The sequence below is a fragment of the Plasmodium inui genome, assembly GCF_000524495.1.
Source record: "Plasmodium inui San Antonio 1 unplaced genomic scaffold supercont1.3, whole genome shotgun sequence".
NCBI lineage: Eukaryota > Apicomplexa > Aconoidasida > Haemosporida > Plasmodiidae > Plasmodium > Plasmodium inui.
Window position 1 is genome coordinate 912,805 of NW_008481837.1, and position 14,718 is coordinate 927,522.

The window sequence follows — 14,718 nt, forward strand, 5'->3', positions numbered from 1 at the left end:
AAATGGATCGGCCATTTTATGAGTACGCAGCTTTGCACATAAGGTCAAGTGCAATTATGCTGCGATGAAGCTTTTCCCGACTAGTTCACAACAACTGCGCCCTTTTTATAATTTCCCGCGCGTTGTAATATGTTCACATGGGTGGATAAAATTTTGCACGCCAGCCCAACAATGCGTATTCATGTCGGTAGGCAGTTTCCCCGGCAGTTCCTCTTTATATAAATTACACTTACGGATGTATACACTTTTTTTTTTTTTTTTAATACCATTACGGTGTAAGGACAAATAACAACTGCTTTGTGGAATTATTTCTGATAACTTGATTGCGCTTAGTTGGTTAGTTCCTTTGTACATCATTTGCGATGAAGGTATTAACATTTTTTTTGCGCAACAAAGTGTGGAATTTTCCCCTGTATGTCGTAGTGAGAAAAAGAAAAAAAAAATAAAGGGTTACTCCGTTGGACCACAGCACATGCGTAGTAAGTTTTTCCCCCTGTCATACGTAATCATTCGAGCAGTGCGACGCAAATGTGCACATGAGCATAGAAACATGTAAGGAGATGAGCACGCACTGACACACATACGTAAGGAAAACACTGACGCATAACGTACACACAGAAAAACTAACACGCCGATAAACACTGAAGGATAAATACCTACACACACTCATGCGCGCACAGAGGGCAGCCTGGGGGACAAAACCGCGTGGGTAGTTATTTCTCAGCAAGGTCCTTTTCCATGCGCACACATAAAATCCTACGGGGAGGGACGCATATGTGACACACCCGTTGCTGTGGAGGAAAGGTACACCCGCATGGCAGAACATAAGTGTTTGCTATATTGTCGTTTGCCAATTTGTCCCTAAAAAGATTGGAGTTGTATACTACTCTTTCTTTGTGCCTTTTTACACAAATGCGCACGTTGGTCCCCTCGTCCCCATTTCTTATTTTCACTTTTTCGTGGAAAATTCCCTAACGTGCTTTAAAAAGTAGTTACGCGTTTGTTGCCCGTTTTGGCTATTTTCTGGGAACTTTTGGGAATGTATTTTCTTCTTTTTGTTCGCTTATTTTCTTGAGCTCTGCTAAAATTAAAAAAATTTTTTTTTTCCTCTACCTTTTTTCAATATAACCAGTTACATGCCATGAAAAAAGAAAAAAAAAAGAAAAAGGAAAAGAAAAAAAAAATAACAAAAGAACAAAATAAAATGGTGAAAGAGTTCACAATAGTGTCACACTAGGGTAAAGCGACGAAATAACCATTTTATCGTTTTTTTTTCGTAAAAAGGCGATTCTCCCGGCTGAGTTGACTTGTCCCAACATTCCAGCAGTTTTTTCCCCTAGGGACAAGTACATGTACAGGTACATTTACACGCATATATACAACGCATATATACGAGGACAAAATTGTGCCATCCCAACAAGTACGTTAAAAATGTACACTGCTCATGTAACACATGGCAAATAAGCTTGCACTACGCAGGTAGAAATCAAGACAAAAGTGAAATCCACCTAAGTTTCCTTCTCCCCGTGTTTAATCACCTCTATGATATGTACACCCCTGGTAGGAATACTCTTATTTATGACGTTAGGTATACGCCATTTTTTTTTTTACATACCAGTGGTAGAGCCATATGTGCATTAAATAGGCAAATGGACCCGGGTCGTTTTCGCATGTACGTGTAGTAGTAGCCCCCCCAGTGCGCTTCTACCCGGTGCCTGCCATCCGCGTGGTCTTATGCCGTTCTCGCCTAAACAAACTGTGTAGAATATTTTCACCAAGGAGTAATACCAAAGTAGGAAAAAAAAAAAAAAATGGGAATTCGTTTAATTTAACATTTGAATCTATGTGAAAGACAAAAGGTAGGGAAGAGAGGCACTCAGCTTTATTTTGTAGTTTTAGAAGATTTAAGCATCTAGGCGTCGTTATAATTTTTTAGGCGTGAAAAAAAGGAAAGATTTACAGGAGGAGCAGTAGAAAACGAAGAGGGGCACCGAAAAGGAGAGGAGAAGAAATAAAAAAAAAAAAAAAAAAAACAAATGACATTTCTATCAGAAAAATCTAACAGCAGCGTCAAAATAGAAGTATCCATTTTAAGTGATTATAAAAATTGTTTAGAAGCCAACCTGCGTGCAGGGAAGAAAGAAACGATATTATATACCTCGCTCAGGGAAAAAAACGGAATCGTAAAATTAGGCTGTATGTCAAATTTTAATGAAAACAAAATCTCTATAGTTGACTAGGGAGTAACGAAGAAAAGATGATAAACAGGGAAAGCATATACAGCGAGAGCCGAAGCCAGGAGGAGAAAATCCAGGGTCGCAAGCATCATGGGAAAGGCGCGAATGTGAGTGGGGGGAATCCCTGCGGATCCCAAATGAGTACCGATGATAATGTTTCTAACGGAGCAGGGTCGCACGAGGACACAGACTCGAAGGAGAGGGACCCAGAAACAAATGACGAATCGGACTTGCACGGGGAAGACCCGCCCGAGGAAGGGGGCCATGCGGAAAAGGGGGCTAGCGAAGCGGCTAATGGGAAGGATCCTACTGTGAAGGAACCGAGAGATTCTCATCCTAAAGGGGAGCAACCCGAAGAGGGGGAATCCAAAGAGGAGATATCCAAAGAGGGGGATCCTAATGCGTATGGCTCCCAAATGGAGGAGACCCCTTGCAGGGAGGCCAAAAAAAACATCAGCGTGGAGCTGCTTAAACTATGTGACGCCTTGAAAAACCTGGGCAACAAATACTTCAAAGAGAATAACTACCTGGCATCTCAGAAGCACTACACAGGAGCGATCGATTTGATAAAAAAATTCTACGAGGTTGATAACCCATTTTGTTTGGATCTACTAAACAGGATAAGCCTGGATGCTTTGCCTCATGAAGTCCACTTAGAAGAGGAGGAAGTGAAATTGTTACAAGAATTTTACCTGAACAGTAGTATCACCAAAAAGAGTGAATTTATTAGCGTGAAAGAAACAGACTTGCATATATACTACACGAATAGATCCTTCTGTCACATGAAGTTAGAAAATTACGGCTCGTCCATAGAAGACATTGATGAAGCTATAAAAATTAATCCCTTCTATGCAAAGGCCTACTACAGAAAGGGGTGCTCCTTTTTAATGCTGTCAGATTTGAAAAGCGCATCTGACTGCTTTCAGAAGGTGTTAAAACTGACTAAGGATAAAAATTCGGAAATAAAATTAAGGCAGTGTAAAAAATTACTATTTGAGCAACAGTTCCAGAAGGCCATTGAGTTAGAGCAAAAAATGCCCTACTACGAAACGCTGGTATTGGATTCTCTCAAAATTGAAAATGTCAAAGCCCCCATTTATGACAGAAACAATTTAAGTATCGATTTTTTACAACAAGTTGTAGACTACATAAGTGTGCCCGGTCAGAAGTTAAATAAGAAATGCGTCTGTGCCATCGTCTTGGACATTATCAAATTGCTCAAGGAACTACCGACGTTAGTTCGTCTAAATTTAGAAGAAGATGAGACGCTAACGATATGTGGAGATATTCATGGTCAATTTTACGACCTCATCAACATTATGAAAATAAATGGGTACCCATCGGAAACGAATTCTTACCTGTTTAATGGCGACTTTGTTGATAGAGGAAGCTTCTCTGTTGAAGTTATTATATTTTTATTTCTTGCCAAACTGGCCTTCCCTAATAATGTACATTTGACTAGAGGAAATCACGAAACGGATAATATGAACAAGCTGTATGGATTTTTAGGAGAGTTACAAGAAAAATATGATGAGAAGATGCACGTGCTTTTTTCCGATTCGTTTAAATTTTTACCTCTTGCTTATGTACTCAATGATACTATTTTTATTTGCCACGGGGGAATCCCAAGCAAAACTGACACCACGTTGGAGGACATTGAAAGGATTGACAGAAATACGGAGCCCATGGATGAAGGCATCATGACCGATTTGTTATGGTCAGACCCAAATGAAGAAAAAGGATTTAAGCCCTCCAAGAGGGGAATTGGATTTTCCTTTGGCACGGACATTACTGAGAGCTTCCTTAAAAGGAACAACCTAAGTCTCATAATTAGGTCGCACGAAGTGAGGGATGAGGGCTATTCGCTTGAGCAGAACGGCATGCTCTACACCGTTTTTAGTGCCCCTAACTACTGCGACATTATGAAGAACAAGGGCGCGTTTCTCAAGTTCAAGGGGCGATCCGTCAAGCCCAAGTGCATCACCTTCACGGAGGTAAAGCACCCCAACGTGCCGTCACTCAAGTACGCGCATAATTTATACCAGAATATTTAGCGGTCACGCGTAGAAAAGGTGCGGGGGAAGGGGCGAAAAAACAAGAAAAGGTCCAAAAAGATGTGGAAAAAACGGCGAACAGAGTACGAATGGGTAAGAAAAAGTACCAAAGAAAAATGAACCATCAGAGCGAAGCTCAACGAGTTTTTTTTCAACCCAACTGCGCTGTTTTTTACCCACCCACCCCCAAACAATGTTTGAAAATTAAAATTGTTTTAAACCAATTTTTATGTATATTTTTCTTCTTCCGTGAAGAGTCTTCACGTGAAAAGGTTAAAAAGGGGGCTAAACCCCAAAAATGTCTAAAATGTTCGAGAGGCCCGCGCGGCGATGTGCGGTCAGATTTGCGTCTCCATGGGTAGAGGCCTTACCCCAGCTGTGTGCAGAGGAGGCATTTCCCATGGGGGCACCATTTTATGGGCAAATGTGCACTGGCCCATATACATATATGTGTGTTCGCGGGCGTGCGTATTAACGCATACGCATTTGCTGACATGTGTAGACACACCTGTGCTCTCGCAAGTGTGCATTTTCCCACGTAGCCATTCTGCACGTATACGCACGTTTCCCGAAAAACCCTAACAAGTGAGGTAAAAAAAAAAAAAAGCTATAAATGTTAAACAGAAATGAGGAGCCATTCTATCCAGCAATGAATGCCCTGAATAGTTAAGATTCAAAAGGGGGGGAAAAAAAAGGAGGTCAAACAAGGAATAAAATATTCCCCCCTTTTCTGTTCCCTTCCTTTAACTGCTGTGTTTAAATTTTGTAAACATCTCATGGCGGGTCATTCTTATAACAAAGTAGTTTTTTATAAAGGGGTTACAAAAAAAAAGAAAAAAAAAAAGGCTGTTCCTTTGGAAAGAAAAATCATTACGTTTGAGTGGTACACCTACGGTTCCTCTTCCGCCCTAATGAGGGTATTCTGGGAGGGCCAGAAAGATAACCCCCCATTTTAATAGCTCCATGCTATTCACACCGGTCGCATAAATAGACAAAAAAATTCAACACCTTGAAATGGCAAAATGGTGAAAATGAAAAGTTGGCCAACATAAACAGGCTGAGAAGCATATGCCATGTTGCTGCTTTGATGGCGTCTTATTTTTTTATCTTTAAATGCACGTTCTTTGTGATGGGAGCTTTACACGTGGCAATCCCTCTACTGGGTACCATCGAAACGGTGTGTTGACATGCATTTACGACGCTTCAGTTTGGTGAAAAGTGATTTATACGAATTAAGAAAAAAAAAAAAAAAAAAAGAGAATGAATAAATAAATCATACTACATTGAAATAACAAGTGTGCGAAAAAGCAAAGATCCTTTCGGTGGAACAGCTTTTTTTTTTTTTTTTTATCTTCAGACATATATGAGGGGACTATAGCCCCTTTGATAAGTACACAATCCGTTAGCGGATTTAATTTTTAAAATATTGTGTACCTTTACCAACTGTGCAGCTTAATGGGTAACTTAGTTTTCACGTGCAACAGCATTTTGGTTAGCACCTTTGGGGGGAGTTATTCTCCATTTGGTGCTGCGAAACGGGGACGACAAAGGGAGCTGCATAATCTTCAGCAGTCTTCGTCTTTAAGTATAAGTTGCGCATACTGTTCATGTTTAGCTGCATTATCTCCTTGTTAATAATGTCCACGTTGTGCTGAACAGACGAAGATGGATTGATCACCGGGTTAAAGCCGACGCTAGTGAGGTTCACACGGTTGGGGGTAGCATGGCCATAGGGAGGGGAATAATTATAAGAATAAGTAGCGTTAGGGGAGCCTGCGCAGGACAATTCTGGAAATGTGGCGGCCCTGGGAAGCGACTTACCAATTGTTGAGGCAGGACCCGTTTTTCTTACTAACACTTGGTGCAAATCTACGTTCTCCTTGAGGTTAACTTTTAGGAAAAAGAGTTTCTCTTCTGAGAGGTCGAATTTGAAGCCATTGTTTTTTGGCTTCGAATGACCCCCCACCCTGGAATCACTCTCCACCGCGGAACATTCATATATCAAGCAGTTTCCAATGATGGTCATAAGTTTTATCCCACTCTGGGGGAACTCCACAAAGTTACCCTTTTTGCTGCTCAGAAATATAAAAATGAGATATCTGTAAATACTCTGTCCGGTAAAATTTAGGGTCTCCATCTGTTGGCTGCCTTTTAGGTACAGACAGAACTCGACCGTTTTTATGTCATCAGTTGGGATTTTAAACAAAGTGGTGAGTCTTCTAATGGCGTGTCTGAGGATGGATTTTGATAAACCTTCTTCAAGGAAGTTGACTTCATCGACGTCTATGACGGAGGAGAAGTTCGCGTGGATCTGCGACAGCTCTGCTTCGTTTTTCTGAAAGGGGAAAGGGGTGTCCATACGGTGGCAAAGTTGTGCGGTTGCAGGAGGGGGTGCTGGCGAGGTGTAATCATGGTGCTAACGAAGCGTTAAAATGGTACTGTGGAATGTAAGCACTAGCGTAACGAACCGCGAAAGATCGCGGCGTGTGGATAGGGGGCGGTTCTATGGAAGAAACGTCCTCTTGGCCCCTTACCTTAAGATACAAAAGGCAGTGATTCAGAGCCAAGTAGCTCTCCAAGTCTGAGAGAAACCCTTGGCACAGGAACAAGTAGGGGGAGCTGCAAATTTCCATCAGGCTAATCTTCCTCACCTCCTTCACATTGGTTTTTTTGTTAACCACAGAAATGTACAAGTTTTTTACAGTCTGTTTTTTCGAAGGAGCATAGTGTAAAGCAGCAGCGTGTGTGTGCAAGTAGGGGGTTCCCCAATTTTGGGGTAAATACGAATCATTGCCCAAGTTGCGGATGGGAAAGAAGCTCGACTGACCCCATAAGTTGCGGTTAAAAAGTGATTTGTTGAAGCTATTAAAGTTGGTCATGTTGTGAGCATAGTAGTTGTCCCTTACCCCCGCGCTGTTATGAACTCCGTAAGCATTGGCTTGTCCGAAGCAGTCTCCATTTATTGGAAGACATCTCGAACGAGAGAGCCTCCCCTGGGTTGTAATCCCCCCCTTAGTGTTGCATTTTTTATCATACACAGATGCAGACTCGAGGAGAATTTTTGCACGTTCTGCGTTGAAGTAACTGACGGATCCAATTGGGCCCCCACCCATCATCATCGTTATCGTGTCGTCATTTATCTGCAGCTCATTGGGGAAATAATCTTCACTTAAAACGCACACTTTAAGGAAAGCGTTAATCTTTTCGTTGATTCTGTTTTTTGCGTCATGCACCAAGTCGAGTAATATTTTCGTCCAGCTACACTTTGCATTTTCATTCAAAAAGGATTTTATGGAGCTCGCCAGGAACTCCCTCCCGCGCTTCCTAACTCGGTCGATGCCGCTATCCCTGCTACTGGAAGGGCCCCTCCGTTGGCTGCTTTGCGAACTGCCCTTTGGCAGAATAGGCTGGGTTTTTCCCTTCCTATAGGGATGTATCCTCTGGTTCATCCTAGTTACTTCTATAGTCACGTATCCCTTGTTTATTTGTTGCATTTTATTTCTGCCTTTTCCTTGATCCGTTTCGCCATTTCTTCTGCAGTAGTACACGGTGATGTATTTTTTGTCTCGTCCGCTCATTTTGTGACTTTTCTGATGTATTATCTCCGTTGGCCTTATCATCAAATGGGGTGTGAAAGAAGATGCGCACCACTCCCCTTTTGTCACTCGGGTGTGTATGCTTTTACTTCTTCTTCTGTATATGTTCGTCCTTTTGATTCTATTTGCGATGTTCTTGGGTAGATATCTTTCACCTGAAGTGATTAACACTGGCTGGTGAGTACTCCTATTTTTCACGAATTCGGGGTCACAATAGAATCTGTTTATTGGTTTATTTGTTTGCTCGTTTGCTTTGAAGAGGGTACCATATTTTGTTCCCCCCCTCCTTTCCACTGGGGGGCAGCCCTAACGTCTTCTCCTTGTGGGAGGTAAACCTTGGCATGCCCCACCTACCCCCAATCGAGTGGCAATTTTCATAAACGGAAATTATTCTTCCCACAGAATAATTTTAAAATGTTTGTAAAATTGGTTTCCCACTTGTTCCCGCCCGTGTGTGTGAGTACAGGTCGGTCGAATTGTCTGTGTCCTGCGCAACGCGAAGTGACAATGTGAACCCGCCTCCCTTTTATGGAAAGTTTTCCATTTTAAAAAAAGGGGTTTTCTCTACTCGGGGAAGAGGTAAATTGGGGCCTCTTCGACCTTCCCATTGTGTCTATGGGTATCCCTTTTTTTTTTTTTTTTTATATTAGGCAAAATTACACAGCTTGGTTGAAAGAGTTATGCCTTTCATGTGGGGTATTACACATAGCTTTTCGTTTTTCCAGGGCATCCTCCCACTTTTTTCTTCTTAAAAAAAGACTATTGGTGAGTTACGAATCGGGGTTTTTCATTAAGGATAGCCATTTTGGATTTACGGAACTGCTACTTTACTCTCTGCATGTGTGTGTGTGGATGTATAGTTCATCAGCGTGTGATCTTTTTTTTTTCTCTCTTTGGGAAGAAGCATCGTTATGAGGGGGGGGCTCGCGGCATTTATGAAGGGGAGCCACGGTTAGAAGCTTAGCTAAACAAAGTGTAATGTGGAGATATTTATGGGAGTATCCACTAGCCTACGCTGTGATGACGTTGTGTAGGAGGAAACGCATATATATATATATGTATATTTTTGTCTCTTTTCTGGCTTCTCCCTTCGCCTCTTCAGCAGCAGAAGCACATATGCGTGTTGCCCACAGACGGGGGGAAAAAGCAGTTCGACGGTTATGGCAAGGCATCCCTTTGGATAAAGGAGCATCCCCTCCATTTTCCAGCGCAAACTCATTGAAGGGGGGGATTTTATCCCCTTGGCACGAGGCTTATTCTGCCCAAGTCACGTGTACTCCATAACGGTGTGATTAAAATTTTGCAACAGTTCGCAAAACGCGCTACTCTGCATACACATGAGTGCATTTACCCCTTGGCACATTTGTAGAAGTTGATTTTTTTCTTATAATCAAAAGAACAAATGTGCGTAGCTTAAAAGTGTTTTGAAACAGCGGCCGCCACTGTGAGGAGGCACCATTTTCATGCGCACCAGCAGTCGAAAACGTGGAAAAAAAGGAGCAAAGAGGAAATGTCGAATGTCAAAATGGAAGCGGCGCAAAAGTGTGATGCACACCGCGTAAGGCAACCAAAAAAAAAATGTCACAAAAAATCTATTCATTTGGAAGTGCATCGAGAAAAGGTGATACAAAAAAAAAGGGTATACAAAATGGTAGCAAAAATAAGGGAAAAGAAAACCTACGTGGTGAAAAACAGAACGGCAGAAATGGGCGCTTTATCCCTACTGACCATGCAGATCTAGGCGGTGCCGCTGTCCGTGCCCTCGGCTTCCTCCCGCGCTTCCTCCCCCTCTTCCTCCTCCACGTTGCTATTCTCATAGGCAAAATTGTCATCCTCGTCGACGTGTTCACCAAGGGGGCTCATGTCACTGTGGGGGGTCCTCTCGCACATTGCACCTTTGTCGCGCTGCTGTCCGTCCCCTGCCGCACCAACAAGGGAAGAAGGAGCAGCACCGGGGGTGTCATAAATTTGCCTTAACTTGACTTCCTTCTCAATCCACTTGATGTTGATCTGTTCGTGTGGCGAGCATATAACTGCATCGTTCGTGTATTCACCTGTACCGAGAAAAATTCTGGATTTAAGATTCTCTGTTTTGATGCATTCACTGGTATCATCTTGCTTCCTCATTTCGTCCTTATTTCCAAAGAACCAGTGATCCTTCTTAGGGTGCAGGGGCGGCTTATTATTGTAAATTTTGCACAAGGCATCGGCATCAAAGTAGATAGAGTTTCCACTCTGCAAAGTGCCCCTACAATGGTAAAGCCATAAAGTGTGAACCTTCTGTATATGATTATAATCGGCTTTCTTCGATTTGATTAAATTATCGGTGCAATTTTTCGCAGCAATTATGTGTGTAACTCCAGGCATGTCATAGTTTGTGTAAATTTTGGCCCCCAACTCTAAGGCTATTTCTTTCTGCCTATCTTCACAATCTGATGAAAGGACATGCTGCGAATTTTTGGAGTTTTTTCTAAACCCTGTAAAATAGACACCAACATTGCTTAACGTACTTAACATAATATCGTCAATGAGCCTTCCAACATCTACCTCTAGTGGTCTTTCGAAAAACTGTTTGTGTAACTTGAGGAGAACTTTTGTCATGAAATGCAGATGCATGTCCATATCAACGAATCTTTTCTTACATGTGGTGGGTTCTTTAAAATGAGAAATTATATCATATTTACTTAGTTCGAAGAAATTATAATGTTCTGCTTTTAAAATATGGGAGTGAGGAATGTCTGTCCAGACGTCTTTTCGATCATCAAAAGCGATAACATATTTGCAGTCTACATTAGGGTAAATTTTGGAAAAGTTCTTATTTTCTTCCCTATCAGCAGAATTGCATCTGGCAACGATTCGGTCAGCAAACAAGGTTCTATCCGGGTCCAGAATGGCGATAACTACATCGGCATACTCTCTAGTCGCATTAGTATAAATGGACAATTCATAGTACAGCGACAGAATCTGCAGAAACTGACGTACATAGGGTCTAAATTTTAAGTAATAAAAAAAGTTATAATGGGGTAGGAAGAATTTATACAACTCGGGTTCTCCATTTTCATCAACAAAATTTTCCAGAGGCAATTCCATGTTATATTTTGCAAACGACGTGGCCTGTAGTAACGTGTTATCGAGGTCAAGTAGGAGTATTAGCTTTCCATCCTTTAGAGAGGAATGATAACTGCTTTTTCCTTGTTTGTGAAATTTGGTCTTCAATATATGTGGGGATAAAATCTTTATTTCGTGCAGGTCGTATAAACTACTGTATTTTTCTGGAGGGTATGGCATATATGAATTAATAAACAAATCTTCGTTTCTCATTTGGGAGAACGGTTCCGTTTCGTCTTCCTCTTCTTCGTTTTCTTCCCCCAATTCGTTCATGTCCATGTTATTTGTGCTTCCAAACGGGGCCTCTTTTTTCCCTGCTCTACTCTCCGTTTCGGGGACAAAATGGTTATCCCCATAGGGGTGATCATAATTCTCGCTTGATTCGATTCCACCTTGGAAATGTTTTCCACCTGATTGGTTAGGACTAATTTCTTCCTTCACAATCGGATTTGCATTGGACTCACCAAAGGGGGTAGTAGTAGCCCCACCGGAGCCAAGATACTCTCGGTACACCACCCCCATCTGCGCCTCGGGGTTCTTCCTATTTGCATCATACGAGTTGGAATTACCAGCATCCGTGTTTGCATTAAAATGGGACTGGCCGGTCTCAATTCCGTATGTACAGGTCATATCCCTTTCATATGCATCATCATTACTGCCTATCTCTGCAGTGTGCGCGAAGGTGTTGCCTTCCCCTTTCGCGGCTGCGCCCGCAGTGATGGCACCATACACACTGGAATTTGCATCCGTTCCTCTGCCATTGTTGTACAGACTGTACAGACTCTGCATTGGGTCCGACTTGCCATAAAGGCTCTGGTTTGAGCCATACGCAAGTGCCACCCCCCCGTTAGCAGCGGGGGAAACAGAGGACCCCTTATCCCCACCCATCCCTACTGCCGCTTCCATTTCAGTCATATTGTCACTCCACTGGGGGAAAGCATTTTTATTTCTTCCCAACTCGGCACTGCTATCCTTCTCCTTATCGCTTTGGTCTCCCTCCTCGTCATCACTAATTTCGGACACCTCGCTGAGGCATTCGATGTAACTGGGACCGCTTCTCCTCACCTTGGAGCCATCCTTATTGCCTCGGCTCAGGCTCATTTCATTTTGAAGGCTGTCTCTCAAATTTTTTAATAGTTCCAAGTTGAGGTTCTTGGCCAAGTTATTCAATTCGGAGAGATTCCCCCCAATGGGGTTTCCCACCTGGGTGAATTCGCTGGACCGAGGTCTGTAACTGGAGAAGGATTCATCTCCAGTCGGATTTGCGCCATCTCGATCATCGAAGTTCTGTCCCGGGTTCACCAACGTGCTATCACACACATCCGCATCATTCCTACCGCCTACCGATACTGTACCGGTGTCGCTTCCTTTGTTTGTCACCTTCCCATTGTTCATTTTTTTGCTTTTAATCCGGTCAAAGTTCACATACGAGGTGAGATACTTGTTAAGAGAGAAGGTCATATTGTTAAACGGTTTTTTCTTCATGCTGGGGTGGAAGTTACTGACGTGGTTGTTTCGGCTGGCCGTCTTGATTCCCCGGGCGGCAGCGCCCGCGAGTGCGTTAGATGGTGCGTTTAGTGCCGCAGTCGGTGGGCCGCTATCTAGTGCACTGCTGCTTATGTTTGCTACCTCCACTACAGCGCTGTCATTCGAATGGGCCTGCACCTGACCGCCAGGTGCGTTCACACCCAAGTTCATATCCAGGAGCTCCTTTTCAGCCTCCGGATTGCCATAAAGGGACGAATTGGTTCCCTTCTTCACACCCGTGTTGACAATCCTTAGCGAGTTATTGCTATACCTCTCTAAAGAATCGTTAAAGGACTTATAATAATTTTTTTTTGGCTTATGCTTTTGAAACGTGTTACCATCAAATTTCACATTTTTTCTCTTTTTCCCGACATTAGTATAGTTCATGGTGGGATTATTCTTGTTGTTTCTGGTCATGTGTATATTGCTACTTGGGTGTACCTTGTCTGTCGCGATATTTTGATTATTCACATTTTTCACTTCCGCATCGTTGGGTGTACTCAAAGGTAGGTTGCTACTCGCCCTGAGGGGATCCACAAGGTCGAGATCTCTATTACCCCCCAGATGATTCACCATGTCATTATCCTCACCATCGATTCCTACGTTTCCATACAATTTGTTGTTTTTTAATTTCCTATTTTCGTATAGATTTCTGGAATGCGCTTTATTTACCACCCCTTGATTACTTCTCCTGTGGATATCGTCATATAACCCCTCTCCCAGGGTGTCCCCATGTGTGCCTCCGTACGTGTCGCTATAGAGGCCTTCATTTGGAGCAACCATGCTCCTCCTCTCTGCACTTTCCCCATCATCATTAGGGTGATAAAGCTCACTCCGTGGGCCATACTGGATTTGCACATTTTGCTGATTGTGCGGCGTAACCTGGGAGAGCTGGTTCTTGCGGAAGTAGAGGGAGAACCCTTGCTGCTCGCCGTCGTTATTGTCCATGTCCCTCTCTCCTTCTTGTTTGTCTTCGCCAACCGTGGCAAGATTGCCCCTATCGTCCAAGCCAAGATTTTGCTTAGCCATGCCATGCTTCATGGAACTTTTGCTATAATGAGTGAAGCGATTTCTAAACCCCTTTGCGTTCTTATTAGCGCCAAAGTGATTGTAGCAACCTCCCCCGCTCGCCCCAGTGTTGATGTTCCCTTTTCCAAGGTTTATACCATTCAGGGTTAAGTTTTTTCCTACTCGTTTGGAAAAATTTTTGCCCTTCATGTGGCTAGCCTCCGTGTTGTCGAGAAAGGCGTCGTTATATTGGGAGAAGTTACTTGACTTGTCAGTGGGGAGACCGTTGCTGCCCGGACTACCTCCACTGCCGTTACTATTACTGTAGACGAGATTCTTTAGAGAACCCATCATATAATTACCAGCGCCGCCTGCATCATTTGAAATGTTAGTAGCCGCATTTGCCGCCCTACTGGTGTGTGATTGGTAAGTGGGACTACTAAATGGATCGAGGCTGTGCATAGTTATTCCCCGATCGTAGTCGCTATTCCCTTCGTCCATTTCGTTGTACATAGTAATCTGACTGTTCCTCCCGTTTCCTCTTGCGTTTCCTCTAGTATTACCTCTGACGCTGCCCCGCACACTTCCCCTGGCGCTGCCTCTCGCGGTTCCCCTCACACTTCCCCTCGCGCCACCTCTTGCATTCCCCCTCAAATTGTTCATATTGTTACTACCACCTCCACTGTAATACAGTCTCTTTTTGTTTTCCGTAAATGGTGATGCAATGGAGTTGATCTCTGCACCGTTGAGACCCTCCATTTCCAGCATCACACTAGATGTGAAAATTTTTAAAATAACGGGATAGGAAGGAGAGACAGCAGGACGGATATCTACGTGTGTTCACCTTCACACATGTGTTTACGTTAACACACTTGTGCATGAATCCTGGTGTATATTCCTCACCCTGCTATCAAGTATACGCGTGTTTACGTGTTGGGTGACCAGGTAGGGGAAAAAGCTGTCAAAATATGAAGCCTACAGCGAAGGAAGGATACACAGTCAAAGTAGCAAACAAACGTTTTATTTGGCCTAACCGCTAATGCCCCTTAAAATGGTATACCTAGCTCTTTTCAGTGAAAAAAAAAAAAAAATTATTCGCTGCGCAACAACCTTGAAATGATATTAAAGACGACGTTGTTTCGGTAGTTATTTCGATTAGCTATTTTGCTGTGCTTTCTCCCTCTGGAT

At 43.1% G+C, this 14,718-nt stretch overlaps 3 protein-coding genes across 3 annotated transcripts; 1 reads left to right on the forward strand and 2 right to left on the reverse strand.

Moving 5' to 3' along the window:
* Positions 1-2,257: 2,257 nt before the first annotated feature.
* Positions 2,258-4,291, forward strand: C922_01043 (protein phosphatase 5; the record flags this gene model as incomplete). Its single annotated transcript, XM_008816651.1, has 1 exon — positions 2,258-4,291. One exon carries the CDS (start codon positions 2,258-2,260, stop codon positions 4,289-4,291), a length of 2,034 nt encoding a protein of 677 aa, XP_008814873.1.
* Positions 4,292-5,783: 1,492 nt separating this feature from the next.
* Positions 5,784-7,869, reverse strand: C922_01044 (hypothetical protein; the record flags this gene model as incomplete). The annotated part of the gene is made up of 2 exons (XM_008816652.1): positions 5,784-6,626; positions 6,826-7,869. 2 exons carry the CDS (start codon positions 7,867-7,869, stop codon positions 5,784-5,786), a joined length of 1,887 nt encoding a protein of 628 aa, XP_008814874.1.
* Positions 7,870-9,624: 1,755 nt separating this feature from the next.
* C922_01045 (hypothetical protein) lies at positions 9,625-14,289 on the reverse strand (the record flags this gene model as incomplete). The annotated part of the gene is made up of 1 exon (XM_008816653.1): positions 9,625-14,289. One exon carries the CDS (start codon positions 14,287-14,289, stop codon positions 9,625-9,627), a length of 4,665 nt encoding a protein of 1,554 aa, XP_008814875.1.
* Between the last annotated feature and the right edge of the window lie 429 nt (positions 14,290-14,718).